The sequence below is a fragment of the Colletotrichum spaethianum genome (assembly GCF_022836535.1).
Source record: "Colletotrichum spaethianum MAFF 239500 DNA, contig08, whole genome shotgun sequence".
Taxonomy (NCBI): Eukaryota; Fungi; Ascomycota; class Sordariomycetes; order Glomerellales; family Glomerellaceae; genus Colletotrichum; species Colletotrichum spaethianum.
The window spans coordinates 19,473-34,859 of record NW_026054778.1 but is presented as its reverse complement, the minus strand read 5'-3'; the positions used below and the strand labels follow the sequence as shown (position 1 = coordinate 34,859).

Genomic DNA, 15,387 nt, shown 5'->3' with positions numbered 1-15,387 from the left:
TTCGGCAGTTCATCCCATCTCAAAGAAAACGCCAGCTTCATCCTGTGAAGATAAAATCGGTCTCGTCATCAGACACACACCGAGCTGATCGATAACAGATCGATCCACTCCAAGGACTACCAAAGACATAACACCAAAAAGCCTTCACCTCATCAGAGGAGGAAAATCGCCAAGATGGTTCTCGGCATGGACTCGTGGTATGTCCTGACGGTGCGCAACGTCCCCAAGCGCCTCGGCCTCTCGGCGAATGCCAAGGTAATGCTGCAAGCCCTAGAAGACTATAAGTGCACCTCCATCGATGAGGCCGAGATCGGCCGCATGCTGCGCCTGAGCCCTGGCAGACGCCAATCGATGATTGATACTATTCGGAAGTGCACGACTATGATGGCGAAGAAGCAGGAGGAGGTTGAAATCTGCGTTCTGGTCATTCAGATGTGCACCGAGATTTTGGAGATCGCCAGTAAGTGTTTCCCAATCACCCCCCTTTGTTGCCGTTGCAAGGTCAAGACAGGACCTGATCTTTGCGTCACAGATCGGCCTCCTCCCAACAACCACTTCCCCTTCATGAAGTTGCCCCGAGAGCTTCGAGCCCGTGTGTTGGGCATGATCATCGACTCCGAGCCCAAGAGCTGCCGCATGCCCCCGATCAAGCGGTCTCAGCAGGTGTACCCGTGCAACTGTGCCAACCCTGAGAGAGCCCATGTGGGATTCCTGACGGGCAAGCAGTGGGCGATCTACAAGATACTCGGCAGAGCGCTGCGTGACGAGTTTTATCCCATTTACTACGAGCGGCAGGCCCAATACTTCGCCTGTTGCTGCGACCTCCTCAGCCAGCTTCACACCAACCGGTGTCTTCGCGACTATCTGCGTAAGGCCGAGGTCCATTGGTGCGGTCCTAGGTCTGACGAAGCGTTCAAGGAGTTGGCCAAGTGCCCCAACCTCACGGAGCTGACCATTAAACTCTCCAAGGGCACCACCGCCATCCTCAACAAGCGCGAGGAGAAGCTCCAAGCTAGCTTCCCCCTCGACTACAAGCACAAGAGGGTCACAGACAGCCTCGGCGCTGACGAGCTCTTCACCATCCGGGGCGTCAAGGAGGTGGATGTCCAGCATATTCACTCGGCTCTGAAGCTTCAGTTGACCGACTTCGACCGTCAGGGTCTACACTCAGCTTTGGAGGCCACTGTCTTACTGCCCAAGCCCGTCGTCCACACTGGCTGGCGACCGCTCACTTCTCGCTGAGCAGCGGCACTGGGCAGGATGACACTCCAGCATTGAGGGCCTTGGTCGGCAACCAAGATTGACGGGGAATGGAGATGAGGCATGAAGTGCGAAGCGAGACTGAGGTCAGCAGCGGAGTCTGGTCAGCAACCTCTACTTTGACGAGGGGCCTCCAGCTGGCAACCAGTAGCGCGAAGGGCAACAACTACTTTGATTTGAAATGGGGATGGACGGGTACTTCGAGTTGATGGGTATCGAGGAACAAAGGTTTCTCGTCTTCTTCTTTTGCACTTTGCTATTCGTCTCTTTCCTATGTAGAGAGGCAGACTCGATAGAACGAAAAATCATTGCATGGAAAGACAAAGGACATTTGACCAAAGGGATGTGACAACAGATAAATTACGCAAGCCTTCACTTCAACAATAAAGGTTACGCACTCAAAAAGCATTGTCTGGAGGTTGATCTTGTCTCATACAACCGCACACGAGGCGCGGCGTATCCGGCTCAAGATCAGAAGGCGAAGAGGCTAAACTGACCGAGCAATGGCAAAAGACGGCTTCAAGGGGTTGGAAAACAATCATCACGACAAGGCTTGTGTTGTTCTAGCCTACAAGCGGGCCGTACCTACCTTTTCTCTCCGCGGCGTCGTGTTTTTTCATTGCCCTTCTTCGCCGATGCCACTTGCTTCGAGTAGGGTACCACGAGCTGATGGGCACGACTGGGAGAGACTTTGTCTGAGAAACACCAAAGACTACTGCGCCGCTGGTTGCGAAGGCAATGCTGAACGCAGATGAATGGTGTCGGAGAGACATGGAGGAAGAGTGAGGAAGAAAAATCTTTTAGCCGAGAAAAAGGCGCGGCGCCTTCTTGGCCGTCAGGGTAGCAGCACTGGCCAAGCAGGTGGGTCACACTGTGTTTGCCTGGCCTAGAAGTGTCGAGGAAGGACTTTGGGAACTGGCGGTTGGCGACCGCTGTCCAATATCATTGGCGGCAATAGCGGGGTTAGCGGCTGCTTTTACTGTGCCTGTGGTGCCTGATGACGACACTGTGCCCGGGTAGATGCTTCCTTCCCCCACACCGAGGTGGCCTGGTCGCGTGTTGGTTATCCTTTTTCAGAACTTGCCTCAACGCCCGACAGGGATTCACGGAAAGGGGCCTGGTGAGCATTCTGGCGTCTTATCTGGGGGTGTTGTCCATCTCGCTAATTCGCTTGTTGACGGTGATTTCCCCCCTCCATCTTGTCGGCAGTGTTTCCTCCTCCGAGACCCAGCCTCTCCTGTCCACCCTTCCTTCAGGCTGACAGGCCGAGTAGTGAGACCCCAAGAAACATGAACGGGTCTCTTTCCGTAGCGGCTCCTTGGCAGCGCCAGCCCTGTCATCTGTCCCCTTCTTGGCTTCGATGCCCTTGACTACTGCTGGTGTTATAAGGGAAACACCAGCCGCGCTTGGATGATCGCCTGGCGGTTTGGGCAATCGACCTGATTCCTTTCTTCCAACCTCGCCGCAGCTTGACCTCGAATCTCCCCCCATCCCCTCCCCTTTTCGTGTGTTTGCCTTGGAAGCAACGATATCACCGAGTGTCTCACCGCCCGATCCTCGAAGCATACTCCCGAGCGGCCCGGAGCGGGGTCACCACTAGACGGAAGAGAATGCGGGTTCCTGCCAACCACCGCCGCCGCCACCAGTCGGAGCATTGATTCGCGCATCGCGTGCTTCCTTTTCATCCCTCGTACCGTAGCCCCCGATGCTCCGCATCCAGGGACTGGCTGCCTCGGCCGCGACCTCGCCCTTCTTTCTCCGGACCGTCCCGCGGGCTTCCCTCGTGATACTGCTTCTGTCTGTCGTTTATCAGTATTTCATTTTCGGTGCGATTATGCAGATCCCCAGCCGCCCCCACTTCAGGTCCCAGACGAGCTTCAACCGAATCGAGAGGCTGACATGAGTTTCAGGCCAACATGACCCCTATAATTGCAACGCCCTGCTCTCTAATGGCACATGGCGCTCCAGAGCCAACTCCAGGTCCGACTCTAACCTGCCTCGGGATGTATTTGCGAAGTGGGAGCCTCACGGCTGCAGGATGCACGAGATGTCCCGAGATAATGTCTCGAGCTGCTTCAAGGACCGTCATCTGATCATTGTTGGCGACTCGACCATGCGCCAGATCTACTTCGCTGCCATGACGCGCCTCGACCACCACGTCGCCGAGAGAGCTATCCTCGACTTTGCCGTCTCTGTTGACAAGCACCAGAATCTGTCAAAAGAGGTTGAAGGCGTCAAACTTGAGTTTGTATGGGACCCGTGGCTCAATTCCACCGGCCTTTTCAACCAATTGGCTCGATTCCGGGAACGTCCCGGTTCCGCCGATTACGAGAGACTCGTCCGACAAGAGGGGAGGGACTCGCCGGCCCTGATCGTCGTCGGCACTTCAGGTCTGTGGGCGGCCCGCCAGGGCGGTGATCGGTATTTGGAGCTCTTCAGAGAAGGCATCAATGTCCTCTTGCCGTACCTGCACAAGAGCATCGACGCATCGATGGTCTTACCCAAGAGCAAGTCGCAGCCGGCGTTTGACGAATTATCCAACCATGTGCTCGTCGCACCCGTGCCTATTCCCGCTTACGACAAGCTTACCTCGTCCCGCGCGCGAGCCATGACGCCAGAGAGGATCGGCGCTATGAATTGGAACCTGGAGCATTTGGAACAGTCTGAGCAATCGCACATCGTTTGGGGTTACCATGCCATGACCGAGGGTTACGGCAACGCCTTGCTCGATGATGGTATTCATGCTGTCGACATCATTGCCGAAAGGAAGCTCGACGTCATTCTCAATGCTCACTGCAATGCCGGGCTGATCAGACGAGGGTACGCTAACCAGATCACCTGTTGCGTGCCGTATCCACCTCTTGGACGAGTGCAGCTTCTACTTCTTGGTCTCAACATACTGACTCTACCTGTTCTATTTCTGAGTCGGCAGCAGGAGGCGTTTCCGTCTCCTCGAACGTCCCGTATCATGGACACCCTTACGGCGGTAGCGACGCTGCTCGTTGCCGCAGTATACTGCCTTCTCGCTGACCGGACTCACGTCCTTGCGAAACAGGATAAACACTTTGATGTGTCCGACTTCGTCATGCCCTTGTTCGGTCTCGCAATGCTTGCAGTACTGTCTCTCCGCTCCAGAGTACCCGTCCGGTCATCGACAAGGGGCCTTACAACGACGTCGTTCCTGTCTCGTGAGCAGACGGATGAATGGAAAGGGTGGATGCTGGTGTTTATTTTGATGTACAATTATCACGCAGCATCCGAGTCCCTGGCGATGTATAAGGTACACAAGTTTCTCGTCGCCACTTTCATCTTCCTGTTCACCTACGGTCAAACGATGTACTTCCTTCGGACCGAGGACTACTCGCTGCGCAGAGTTGCGTTTGTATTGTGTCGACTGAATTTGCTCACCTGTCTCCTGGCCTTCACAACGTCCAGCGAATGGATCGTCTACACTGCGCCGCTAATGACCTTTTGGTTTGGTGCCACCTACGCATCTTTGGCGTGCTTCAAGAAGGCCAACAGCAACCCTGTGACTTTCTTCCTAAAAGTTATCACGTTTGCTACTTGCATAACCTACCTGGTGCAAAGCACGCGCGTTCCGGAGTGGCTCATGTCGATGCTCAAACCAACCTGCGGTATCTACTGGGATTTGGAGATTCTTCGCGCGCACTTCAAGCTGGATCGCTTCATCCCGTGGTTTGGCATACTCACGGCTGCGGCCACACACCGAGTCTCGGTTCTCAGGCGTCGCCAACTCGGCGTCAATTCCCAGGCGTCGTTCGAGAGGACCAATAATGCGCTTGACCGTGCATTGTTGGAGATTGTCTATCCCGAACGAGACGCGATACCGGTGAAGCCGATAATGATCCTCTTCTCCTTTGCCTATCTCGTTGTTTTCATCACACTCGCTTTCATCACCGAGGTCTACCGCAACAACGACGCATACAACGCTTACCACCCATACACCAGCCCGTGGTTTGTGCTGTCGGCCATCATCGTAAGGAACTCTTTTGGAGCTCTGCGTGAGCTCCACATTCCACTTGCAGCGTCCCTAGGGCAGATTTCTCTGGAGGCTTACGTTTTGCACCACCACATCTGGCTTGCAAGCGATGGGGCGGGAGTCTTGAGGATTGGCAGCCGAAGCCGTATTCCCAGGGAAGCGGAGGTGCTAATCGTTGCCGCCGTCTTCGTCTGGGCTTCTTCCAAGTGTCACGGCGCCACGCTGACAATCGTCTCCGGGCTGACTGGGACGCAGAAGAGGGAGCAGACCGAAGACATCTCGTTGGGCAGGGCCTTGCCAGTTAAGGACGATAGGAGGAGTCCTGTTCCGTGGCAGAGTGCAGCGGCGGCGGAGAAGGCGGCAGAGGGGAGGACGGTAGACGGTTCATCTGTCTCGCCCAGCGCCTTGCGGCTGAGGATCGTGGGCTTGCTGGCCATGTTGTGGTTTGGAAACATGCTTTATGGCGCTTGATGGCAGTTGCATGACTTGGGGGCCGGAACAGGAGACTTCCCTCTAAGCGACCGGCACGCCGCACAGCAAAGGAATAGTTAATAGCAGTAACGATTACACGAGGCAACGCCGCAGGGTTGCGGATGACACAGTCCCTAGCTCTCGGAGAGCTACATGCATAAACTTGCCTGCTTTGCCAGACGGGGACAGGGATGAAACCCTCACTTTTGTGTTTCGTATCTGCTCGACACCCACCCCCCCTTCAGATTCCAATCTGGCCGCGTGAAAACAAGCTTTGGCGACTCCGTAAGCCAAAATGGCCATCGGATAGAGCGGAGCACAGTTCATGCTCTAACGTTGGACTTGGCGTGGTTGTGTCGGCTCGAGCCTAACTCAAAAGGCCACTTTATTTCTCCAAGTTTGATGTCGCTGGGTCGCACATCGAAAGAGCGGCACAGCAGGTCGGATATTCCTCTGGGTTTCCAAGGGCCAACGCAATCAGACTTTACAGGTTCCCGACCTGCTGCTTGTTTCTGTTTCTGTTCTGGCTGCGATCCCTTTTGGCGAGCGACACAGATGCGCAGATGCGCCGCCGGGAATCTTCGCGACGAGTTGCCCGAGTGCGTCGCATGACGTTGTGTCTGTCCTCGCCTCCGTCCTGACTCACACAAAGGGGCAGCTGGAGGCGAGTGGCAGTCGCCGAGAGGGCAGCCAAAAAAAATATATATAAAAAAATCGACCCAAGTGAGACTCCTTTGCCGGTTGCCGTTTCGCGTAGGGTCGCGAGGTCGGGGCAAGGGCCCGTCGGTACACGAGGTGATCGGGTGCCAATCCCGAAACTCGTCCTGTCTTCGATGGGACGATGACTGTGCGTTTTCTTTGACAGGTGAGACGATGATGTGGTATGGGACGGTTGAGACGGCTGTGACGCCATGTCAAGCGGTTGTCAAGGTTGGACGGCAGGCAAAGTAGGGTTTTGCGGGACCGGCCTCGAGTGGCAGCGTGGTGGCGTACAGCCTACTACCCCTCTCCCGAACAGCCCTTTCCTTGTCGAAGGGACGGGAAACCCCTAGGCATATGCCCTTCCGCCTCCTTCTGAAGATTTTGACTGCGGTTTTTTTGAGGTCTAGCTCGTCGCTTTTACTCTTCTGGGCTGGGGCCGGGGTGGATGACGAGACGATGTCTACTAGATCGCCCTGCCCCGTACACCCTGCGAATCGCTCGTTCGCTTGATATTTGGGGTGGACTATGGTGCAGAAAGACGGGACTTTTGCTTCCGGCAGCAAAAGAGATTCATCGACAGAGGGCGGGAATGGGTATGGCCTGCGTGCTTTGCGAACGGATGAGGTCAATGGTCTGCTCATATGGACATGGCTCACATCGCTTCTCAACAACGTGACGGTAGATCAGAGTATATCATAATCGCCCTCGTTGGAAACGATCTGTCGGCTCTCGCCTTCACTTTCCCTTTCTTTCACTCCCTCCGTTTTCCTTCTTTTCTCGTGAACCCCAGAGCTCACCTAATAGTTTGCAAGTCTTTTCGTAAACATAATCATCGGTTTCGAGTCGGCTGTGCCTTCGACACTCTTTGGTTCCTTTCTCCTACCGTAACCCGTAATCGTCGCGTGAGCCTCCAACAGCCATGCATCTCAAAAACATCGTTGCCGCCCTGGTGGCTTTCAGCTCCCTAGCTGCTGCTGGTAAGCATTGTGCACATTATGTTGGGCCAAAGGCCGGGCTGACGTTGGACGATTCCCAGCACCCGCGCAAGACTCGAGAGTCGCGGTCAAGAGACAAGACCAGAAGCAGAACCAAGGCAAGAACAACGACAAGAACAACAACAACAACAATAATAATAAGAACGCCAATAAAAACAACAACAATAACAACAATAACAATGGAAACATCAACATCATCCAAAACATCATCAGGCCCAACATCATCGTCGTCCAGGAGAACCTTGACGCCATCAACCAGCTGCAACGGCAAAACGAGCAGGAGCTCGCGGCGCTGGTGCAGTCGCAGCTCGCGCTAGCGACGCAGCTGCAGACCGTCAAGGACAACATCCGGATCAACCACTTCAAGGCGCAGTTCCCCCAGGCGGTGAGTCTCTCCTGCCCTTCCCTATGCTTGTTTGGACACGACGTGAGCGGATATGCTAATGGGGGCTCATTCGGATACAGAACACCGTCATTGTCACCGTCACCGGCCTAGTCGACAACAGGAACCAGGGGCAGCAGAACCAGCGATACCTTGTCAACCAGCTCCTTGCCGACAACGGCGTGCCGGGGAACCAGACTCTCGTCATGGTCACAGACCCGACGCCCATGCAGATCTCGACACTGCAGGCTGCCTCCTCACAGGCAAATGCCTTTGGCGCCGCCAACGTCGCGTTGGAAAACGCTCCGGCAGTCGGCGGGTCCAACAACTCCAACGCCCAAGCCCCCAACGCAGCCCCCGCCGACGACAGCACCCTTAGCCTCGCCGCTTTCAACCAGGCGGCACCCTTCGGTCAGATCGGGCAGTCAGTAATCCTCCCCGCCGGCACGCAGGCCCCGCAACTCACCTCGGTTCCGGACCCGGCCGCCATCATCCTCCCTGGACAGCAGGGCCTCTTTGTGCAGAACGCGGGGACGTTCCTCTCGGACTGCGCGACGACGGCGGCGGGCGGAAACCAAGCTCTGGCCGGAGTCGCGGCCCAGATCTTCTCGTCGTTCCAGCAAATTGCCGCCGCGCAGTACGCGGCGCTTTCGGGTCTGAGCATCTACCAGGGCAACAATGCGGCGCAGCCACAGCCAGCCGCCGCGCAACCTCCCGCGCAACCCGCGGCGGCGCCTCAAACAAGCGCCCCACCTGCCCAGGCCGTGGCGGCACCGCCACCGGAGAGTGCCCCGGCCCCGCAGCCGGCAGCAGCCATAGCCGTCGGGGCGAACCAAGCCGCCGGCACGCCAGCGCCGCAGGGAGCCACCGGGTCTGGAGTGGTCATTGTGGGATCGAGCCCAGGAGGACAGAGTGCTGCACAGCCCCAGGCTGCTCCGGCCCCGGCCCCGGCCCCGGCCGTGTCTGCGGCGGCTTAGCCGACGTGATGATGGGGGTGAAGCGTCGGAAAGGAAGACATGTTGGGTTTGGGCAGGGAGCGAGGTCGAAAGGGCATGGTTTTCTTGTATCACACGGGGCGTTGGTCCGGTAAGTCATGAGAGAGAAGGGGATAGTGGATTAACCCGATGCCAGAACGTGTCATGATGGCTCATGCTGGTTGTACAAGTTTCAGTGGTAACGCCTCAACGACTTCGTATGAGACGCACTGTAAAGATGAGTGGACCTTGGCACTGACCAAAGTGCCTTGGTCAAATGAAGCCCAAAGTGCCTTGGTCAAATGAAGCAATTACCTTCTAACGAGTCTGTGAAGCGTTGTGTGATGTCTTGTTCTATATGAATGACATTGTATAAACTTGCTTATGTCGAGCACACTCCGGAGCCGCTCAAGGCACACTTATGCTCAGAGAGCTAGCGACACTGCTGCTCAGATTCTCAACGTAAGGTGACAAATACGGCGCGCGACTATCTCAAAGCCTGGTCCCGGGCAGTATGCTGGAGACTCTTAGTGAGGTAAAGCAAAAGAGCGAAGCACAAAGCGTACATCCTCAAAGTCAGACAAGTAAGAATAGAAACTGCGCCGAGAAGTTTCGGTGGCAGTGTGAGTAGAGAAACAAGAAAAAAGGAGCAATAAACGACGCAGTGAAGCAAGAAATGCGTAGTGTTTGGTTTTCGAGTCGTTGTCTTCTCGCAGCCAGAGTTGTGGTCAAGGCCCACGGCGTTCCCTGTCACTCAGAGTTGTCGGATGCATCCGCCAGACTTGTGGACTCGGAAAGTGTGTGTTCGAGACCATCCCCAAGCGACCCTGACCAATCGAGCGCCGACCCCTGCAAGCGCACCTCTGCCACTGTGCGTGCCTCGGTGGAGACAAGCCGGTCTTGTAAACGCACAGCACCCACCAGCCAATGAGAGCGCCGGAAAACTCAGGTTGTGCGGGAAGGAGGCGCCTAGAAAACACGTGACCCTACCCTACCGAGCCCACGCCCAAAAAATTGTCCCTTCCCTCCACCACTGTCGATTCGCACCCAGAGACTAACCTTTCGACCGATCCGTCGTCAATCATCAAACTTCCCGACATCTAGGAGCAGCCTTCGCAAGACAGTTGCCCAGCATGTCGCTCGTCTCGGGGGAGAAGTGTTCGTCCTGCCTTTGCGATCCCCGGAACAATGTGCAACTGCTAACCATCCGGCTGCAGCGAACTTCCAGTTCATTCTCCGTCTTCTGAGTATGTACTCCCCTCCAACGCCACACCCTCAACCGCCATCGAAGAATCCGACGACCCATCCCCGATCGCGATGCAGTAGTCGACAGCTGGAAGAAGGAGATTGGTAGCTAACGTTTCTTTGCTCGCAGACACCAACGTTCGTGGTCAGGAGAAGGTTATGTACGCGCTCACCAAGATTGGTGGTGTTGGTCGTCGTTACTCCAACATTGTTTGCAAGAAGGCCGATGGTACGTCTACGATTCCCGCCGGCCAGCAGAATCCGCGCACGAGGACTGCCCCGGCACACTCTTTACGCGAAGGAAGCAGAGGAAGGATTGAAGCAAGAGGGCGGCCGCTAACCCGCTCACAGTCGACCTGAACAAGCGTGCCGGTGAGCTCACCTCGGAAGAGCTCGAGCGTATCGTCACCATCATCCAGAACCCCACCCAGTACAAGATCCCCGGGTGGTTCCTTAACCGTCAGCGCGACATCGTCGACGGCAAGGACAGCCAGATTCTCGCCAACGGCGTCGCCTCCAAGCTCCGTGACGATCTCGAGCGCCTCAAGAAGATCCGCGCCCACCGCGGTCTCCGTCACTACTGGGGCCTCCGCGTCCGCGGTCAGCACACCAAGACCACCGGTCGCCGCGGCCGTACGGTCGGTGTCTCCAAGAAGAAGGGTGGTTAAGCGTTACGTTACCGAGGATGATAAAAACAGGGGTTTGGGCGTGGGGGGGAACAATCATGGCGGCGCGATACGGCTGGACATTTTCTCTCCATTCTCATCACTTCTCATGATGACAAACTCTGCTGCTGGCATTACAACGAGGGGATTGCTATTCTGCGCAGGATGGTGGCGTCTCTAGATAACGAATCGGAAGAGTCCATCATACCAAAAAACAAAAAGCTAAAAAAGTACACCCCGTCCCGACGTGATGTGAAGTGACAACTGGATCCTGCACGGCCTGGGAATCAGCCAGGGCGCCGCAGGCGATATGTGTGACGTATGGGTTATTTGAGTGCTACAGTAGCAACGCTGGTGTTGCACATCTTTTGACAGACTCGTAGAACATGACAGATTGGTGGAAACAGTGACATACCGCAGCGTGCCACTCGGTCTTCAGCTTTTGCAAAATCTGTGCGACTCCCAAGCGAGGCGGAGCCCGCCCCGTGTTCGGACCTGTGGGTATCATGACGAACTCGGTGGCTCCGGCCCAGCGTCAGGAAACTACCCGGCGTGCCGTTGAGCCTCCACACGACGCACCTCATAGATCGTGGCATCGTGAGGACAACGTAAAGTTCCCAGCCGACCTTCTTCGAGTGCCGATGCGAGTGTGGGGTTCGATGGGCGTGTTGCGCGAGCAAGGCGTTCGAGATCTCGCTCAGGATAGAGCCATGAACTAGACACCAGCCACGCAACTCTCAAAGATACCTCTACCATGCCCTCCGCCACCTTCCCTTCTCACGAGAAACACATGAGCCGCCCAGCGATCTTCAGCCGAGCCCGTGCCGCCGGTAGTTTCGTCAGGTCGGCCCCGCCCCGGACCCAAAGCGCCTTCACGTCGACGACGGCTAGCATGCTGCCTCGCGACGAGAGCGCTCCGCCGATGTGACTTCGAAGTGACGGACGGCCCGCAAGTCAGACCTCGTACGTCGGCGCGGCGTTAGCTCGCCTGGCGCGAGTCTTGTGCCGCATGCCGTGTGTGTAGCGTCTCGTCCATGTTATCTAGGTGGTCCATCACCTGGTGGGAATTCTCGACCATCCCAAGCTCGTACTCTAATAACCCTCAAACTGCTACTCGTCGCCCTCAACCAGGCCCCTCCAACCCCCAAGAACGCCGGGAAACGTCGTGATGAGTGATTCATTGTTCATTATGAAGCTGACAAAGACCCTTAGTCTAAAGGGGTATCGATAATCATAAGCCGTTCCTTTTCTTCTTCCCCCACCCCCTCCGCATATGCCAGGCCCCCTTAATCCTCGTGGATGACGGCCATATCCAGAACCTCGACCCTGCCCATCCCCCTTGTCTCCCCGGCGATGAAGTCGCCCAACCCCTTGAACGCGCCGGGCTCGACGAATCCGACGACCTCCCACTCGCTGCCCAGCACGTCCTGGCTCTCGACCTGCTCGACGAACCCGAGGATCCGGTCCTTGACCGTGCCGGGCTTCTGCTTGGGCTCGTCGTCGTCGTCCCCGCCCTTGCCCTTGTCCTTCGCGGCGGCGGGCTTCTCCTTGACGGCCTGCTTCAGCACGCTCGTCGCGCACGTCACCCTCAGCCGCATCCGCGCCCTCTGCACAGGGATCGGCTGCGCCGCGATCAGCGCCTTCATCGCCTCCAGCGCCTGCGACTTGGCCGACTTGGTCGTCGTCACGCCCGTCCAGTGGAACCCCTTGTCGCGCGGCTTCGCGTCCCCCTCCTCCCTCCCGCCGGCGTGCCCGCGCCGCTCGCCGTCTTGGACCCGGCCTTCTTCGGGTCCCCGCCCTCCTCCCCGTGCGCCGCTGACGACAGCATGTCCAGGGCCTTCTCAATCATCCCCGTCGTGTACACCCTCTTCGTCCGCGGGTCCACGAGCCGGCTCGCCACGATCCCAATGACCTCGTTGTGCACCCGCTCCAGCTGCTCCGCCCTCTCTTTCCCGCCCACCTGCATCTCGCCCTTCTTCAGTATCTCCAGCACAATGTCGTCCGTGCTCTTGCCCTTGCCAAACGCCTTCTCCAGGTCTTCCTTGGGCGCCGTCTGGCCCTTGGACACGTTGAGGAACACGTTGGGGATCTGCAGCACGTTGTCCAGGTCCGTCTCGATCCCGGACCGCCACTCCATGACCTTGTTCTTGTAACACGCGATCTCGAAGCGCTTCTTGCCCTTCTTCAGGCGCACCAGCGACACGTTGGTCAGCTTGATCTGGTTCGACGGCTGGTTGATCATCCGCGACATGGTGGCGGCGGTAGATGGGTCGATTTGTGCGTATGCGTTCTTTCTATGTTCGTGTGGGCTCGTCTCGTGGCGAGGTCTGCTGCGGTGTGTGCGCGCGTGTGTGTGTGCTGCGTAGGGAGTCTGTGGCAGTTATTACGAGGTTGGTTCGGCTTCGTTGGTGACGTTGGACTTGGGTCCTCAGAAAAGTTTTGGCGGGGTAGGACGTGGTACGGCGCAGCTGCAAGGAGGGGCAGCGGGCGGTGAAATATCTGTACGACAGGCGGGCGGCGCTGGTCTGACGTTGTTTTTGCGGGGACCGGGCCTGGAAAGCTGCACCACCAGCCTGGCAATACGCCGGTGACTAATACCGTCATGTCGACTCATCTCCGGCTGCCACTAGTCAAAAGTGCGCCATCCGGCATCACGTATTCGATTCAGCACCAAATAACGTTTACTAAAATGGAAAGAAAAAAGAGTCATATTCTAACAGTGTAACTAGATTCTACCGCGCCGGGCTGACACTGGCGCTACCGATAAACCGAGGCGATTGGGTGCTCCCGTATTGACAAACTCCAATATGCCCAGTCTTGTACTACGGACCGATTCAAGCGTTCACTGTTACGACAGTATTCCCCACACGCTGTTCAATCTTCGTCTTGTACATAGCTCATTACTGTGAGTGCATTTACGCAACCCACTCACCACCAAGCCAGCGGTTGAAAAAGTCGGACGAGGCCTCGGGCTGGTCCATGGGGACCATGTGGCCGGCGCCGTAGAGCTGCATGAAGGTAAAGTTGCCGCTGGACTTGACCTTTCCGTACTCGTCACCCTTGCCAACGGTCAGACCCTTGACCTCGGCCTTGTTGAAGCCCTTCTGGCCAGGCCACTCGAGAGCCTCGGTCCAGGCGCGGTTACCGAGCCAGTTGCAGATGTAGTCGGCGTCACCAGCGTAGATGAGAACAGGGATCTTCTCAAGAAGCTTGGGGACGATGCGGTGGAAGGGTTGGAACCAGTCGCCAGCGAAGAGGAAGTTGCGGTTGATGTCAAAGTTGCAGCTGTCGTAGCTGTCGACCTCAGCACCGAGGGCGTCCTTGACCTCATCCTGGTTGAGGTACTCGCTGATCCAGCCAAGGGCAGAGTAGCAGAGGTTGCTGCTGTCCTCGCACTTGCCGCGGATGTCGTAGACGTTCTGGCCGGTGCGCTGGTAGGGGCCGATGAGGGCGTTGTTGCAGTAGATGCTGGCGGGGACGCAAGACCAGACACTGCCCGAGTCGTAGCAGTTCTTGATCAGGCTCTGGCAACGGGGAAGAGCATTGTCCATGGCCTGGCATTCGCCCTCGTCGAGAACGGCGGGGTAGCCGCCCTCACCGCAAGCCATGGGGCGGTAGTAGCCGTACTGGGTCCAGCCGTCGGTCAGACCGTTGCCGATCAGAACACTCTTCAGGTTGATGTTGCGGTCCTCGTGGGAGAGGATCTCCGAGGCGAAGACGGGAATGTAGTGGCCGGCGTACGACTCGCCAGCAATGTGGAAGTCCTGCTTGGAGTACTCGGGGAACTGGTGGAAGAAGAGGGAGAGCAGGGCGTAGACGTCCTTGCCGGCGGCGACCGTGTTGGAGACGGAGGAGCCGGAGTAAGAGTAGCCGACGTTGACGGGCTGGTCAAGGAAGATGACGGAGGCGTTGTTGTTCCACGACCACTCGTTGTTGACGATCTTGAGCTTCTTGTCGATGGAAGCAGGGCCGAGCTCCATGAACAGGCCGGTCAGGGAAGAGCAGCCAGGGCCGCCGTTGAGCCACAAGACGACCGGGTCGTTCTTGGGGTCGTTGCGGGACTCGAAGAACCCTGCACGAGGTTAGATGGTGACGATGGGCGACCGGCGTCTGATGGCAACTTACAGTAGAAGAGATGCTTGTCGTTCTCCTCATCGTCGAGGTAACCGCTGTACTGCTTAACCTTGTCGACGCCCAGGGCCTTGGGGTCGACGTTCTTGGCGCGCAGGTTGAAGTTCTTGAGGTCGCCGGCGATCTTGCGGTGCTTCTCGCCGTTCTTCTCAACCCACATGCTCTGGACATCGGCGCCCTTGACGACGTGGTCCCACTTCTTGTCGGACTTGCGGTGGGCGGGTTTGGGCTTGGGGGGGATGGCGTTCTTCTTGAAGGCCTCGACGGCGTCGGGGGCGAGCAGGGTGATCTCGTCCCAGACGGCCTTGGCCTCCGAGGTCATCTTGCCGAACTTGTCCTCAAAGGTCGAGAGCCAGTTCTGGCCGGCGACCTTGATGGAGTCGAAGGGGCTGTCATTGCCACCAAGGACCTGCTGGTCCAGGGCCACCGCGGTGGAAGCGGCGCCGAGGACGAGGGCGGAGGTTGAAAACCTCATGATGGGCAATTAGCTCAAGAGGAGTTGGGGGCGCAAGCTCTGGTGATGGGATTCGGGATGGAAACGAGATGAAAGACGGTGATGGGA

General features: G+C 57.2%; 5 protein-coding genes across 5 annotated transcripts; 4 read left to right on the top strand and 1 right to left on the bottom strand.

The window, feature by feature from the left end:
• Positions 1–174: 174 nt before the first annotated feature.
• Positions 175–1,242, top strand: ColSpa_03864 (uncharacterized protein; the record flags this gene model as incomplete). Its single annotated transcript, XM_049270076.1, has 2 exons — positions 175–460; positions 533–1,242. The coding sequence occupies 2 exons, from the start codon at positions 175–177 to the stop codon at positions 1,240–1,242; spliced, it is 996 nt and encodes a 331-aa protein (XP_049126033.1).
• A 2,065-nt stretch (positions 1,243–3,307) lies between these two features.
• On the top strand, positions 3,308–5,731 carry ColSpa_03863 (putative O-acetyltransferase SAT14; the record flags this gene model as incomplete). The annotated part of the gene is made up of 1 exon (XM_049270075.1): positions 3,308–5,731. The coding sequence occupies one exon, from the start codon at positions 3,308–3,310 to the stop codon at positions 5,729–5,731; it is 2,424 nt and encodes an 807-aa protein (XP_049126032.1).
• Positions 5,732–7,352: 1,621 nt separating this feature from the next.
• ColSpa_03862 (uncharacterized protein) lies at positions 7,353–8,787 on the top strand (the record flags this gene model as incomplete). Its single annotated transcript, XM_049270074.1, has 3 exons — positions 7,353–7,410; positions 7,470–7,813; positions 7,894–8,787. The coding sequence occupies 3 exons, from the start codon at positions 7,353–7,355 to the stop codon at positions 8,785–8,787; spliced, it is 1,296 nt and encodes a 431-aa protein (XP_049126031.1).
• Positions 8,788–9,917: 1,130 nt separating this feature from the next.
• Positions 9,918–10,697, top strand: ColSpa_03861 (40S ribosomal protein S18; the record flags this gene model as incomplete). The annotated part of the gene is made up of 3 exons (XM_049270073.1): positions 9,918–9,942; positions 10,160–10,258; positions 10,381–10,697. 3 exons carry the CDS (start codon positions 9,918–9,920, stop codon positions 10,695–10,697), a joined length of 441 nt encoding a protein of 146 aa, XP_049126030.1.
• Positions 10,698–13,609: 2,912 nt separating this feature from the next.
• On the bottom strand, positions 13,610–15,300 carry ColSpa_03860 (carboxypeptidase Y A; the record flags this gene model as incomplete). Its single annotated transcript, XM_049270072.1, has 2 exons — positions 13,610–14,766; positions 14,820–15,300. 2 exons carry the CDS (start codon positions 15,298–15,300, stop codon positions 13,610–13,612), a joined length of 1,638 nt encoding a protein of 545 aa, XP_049126029.1.
• Positions 15,301–15,387: the final 87 nt, after the last annotated feature.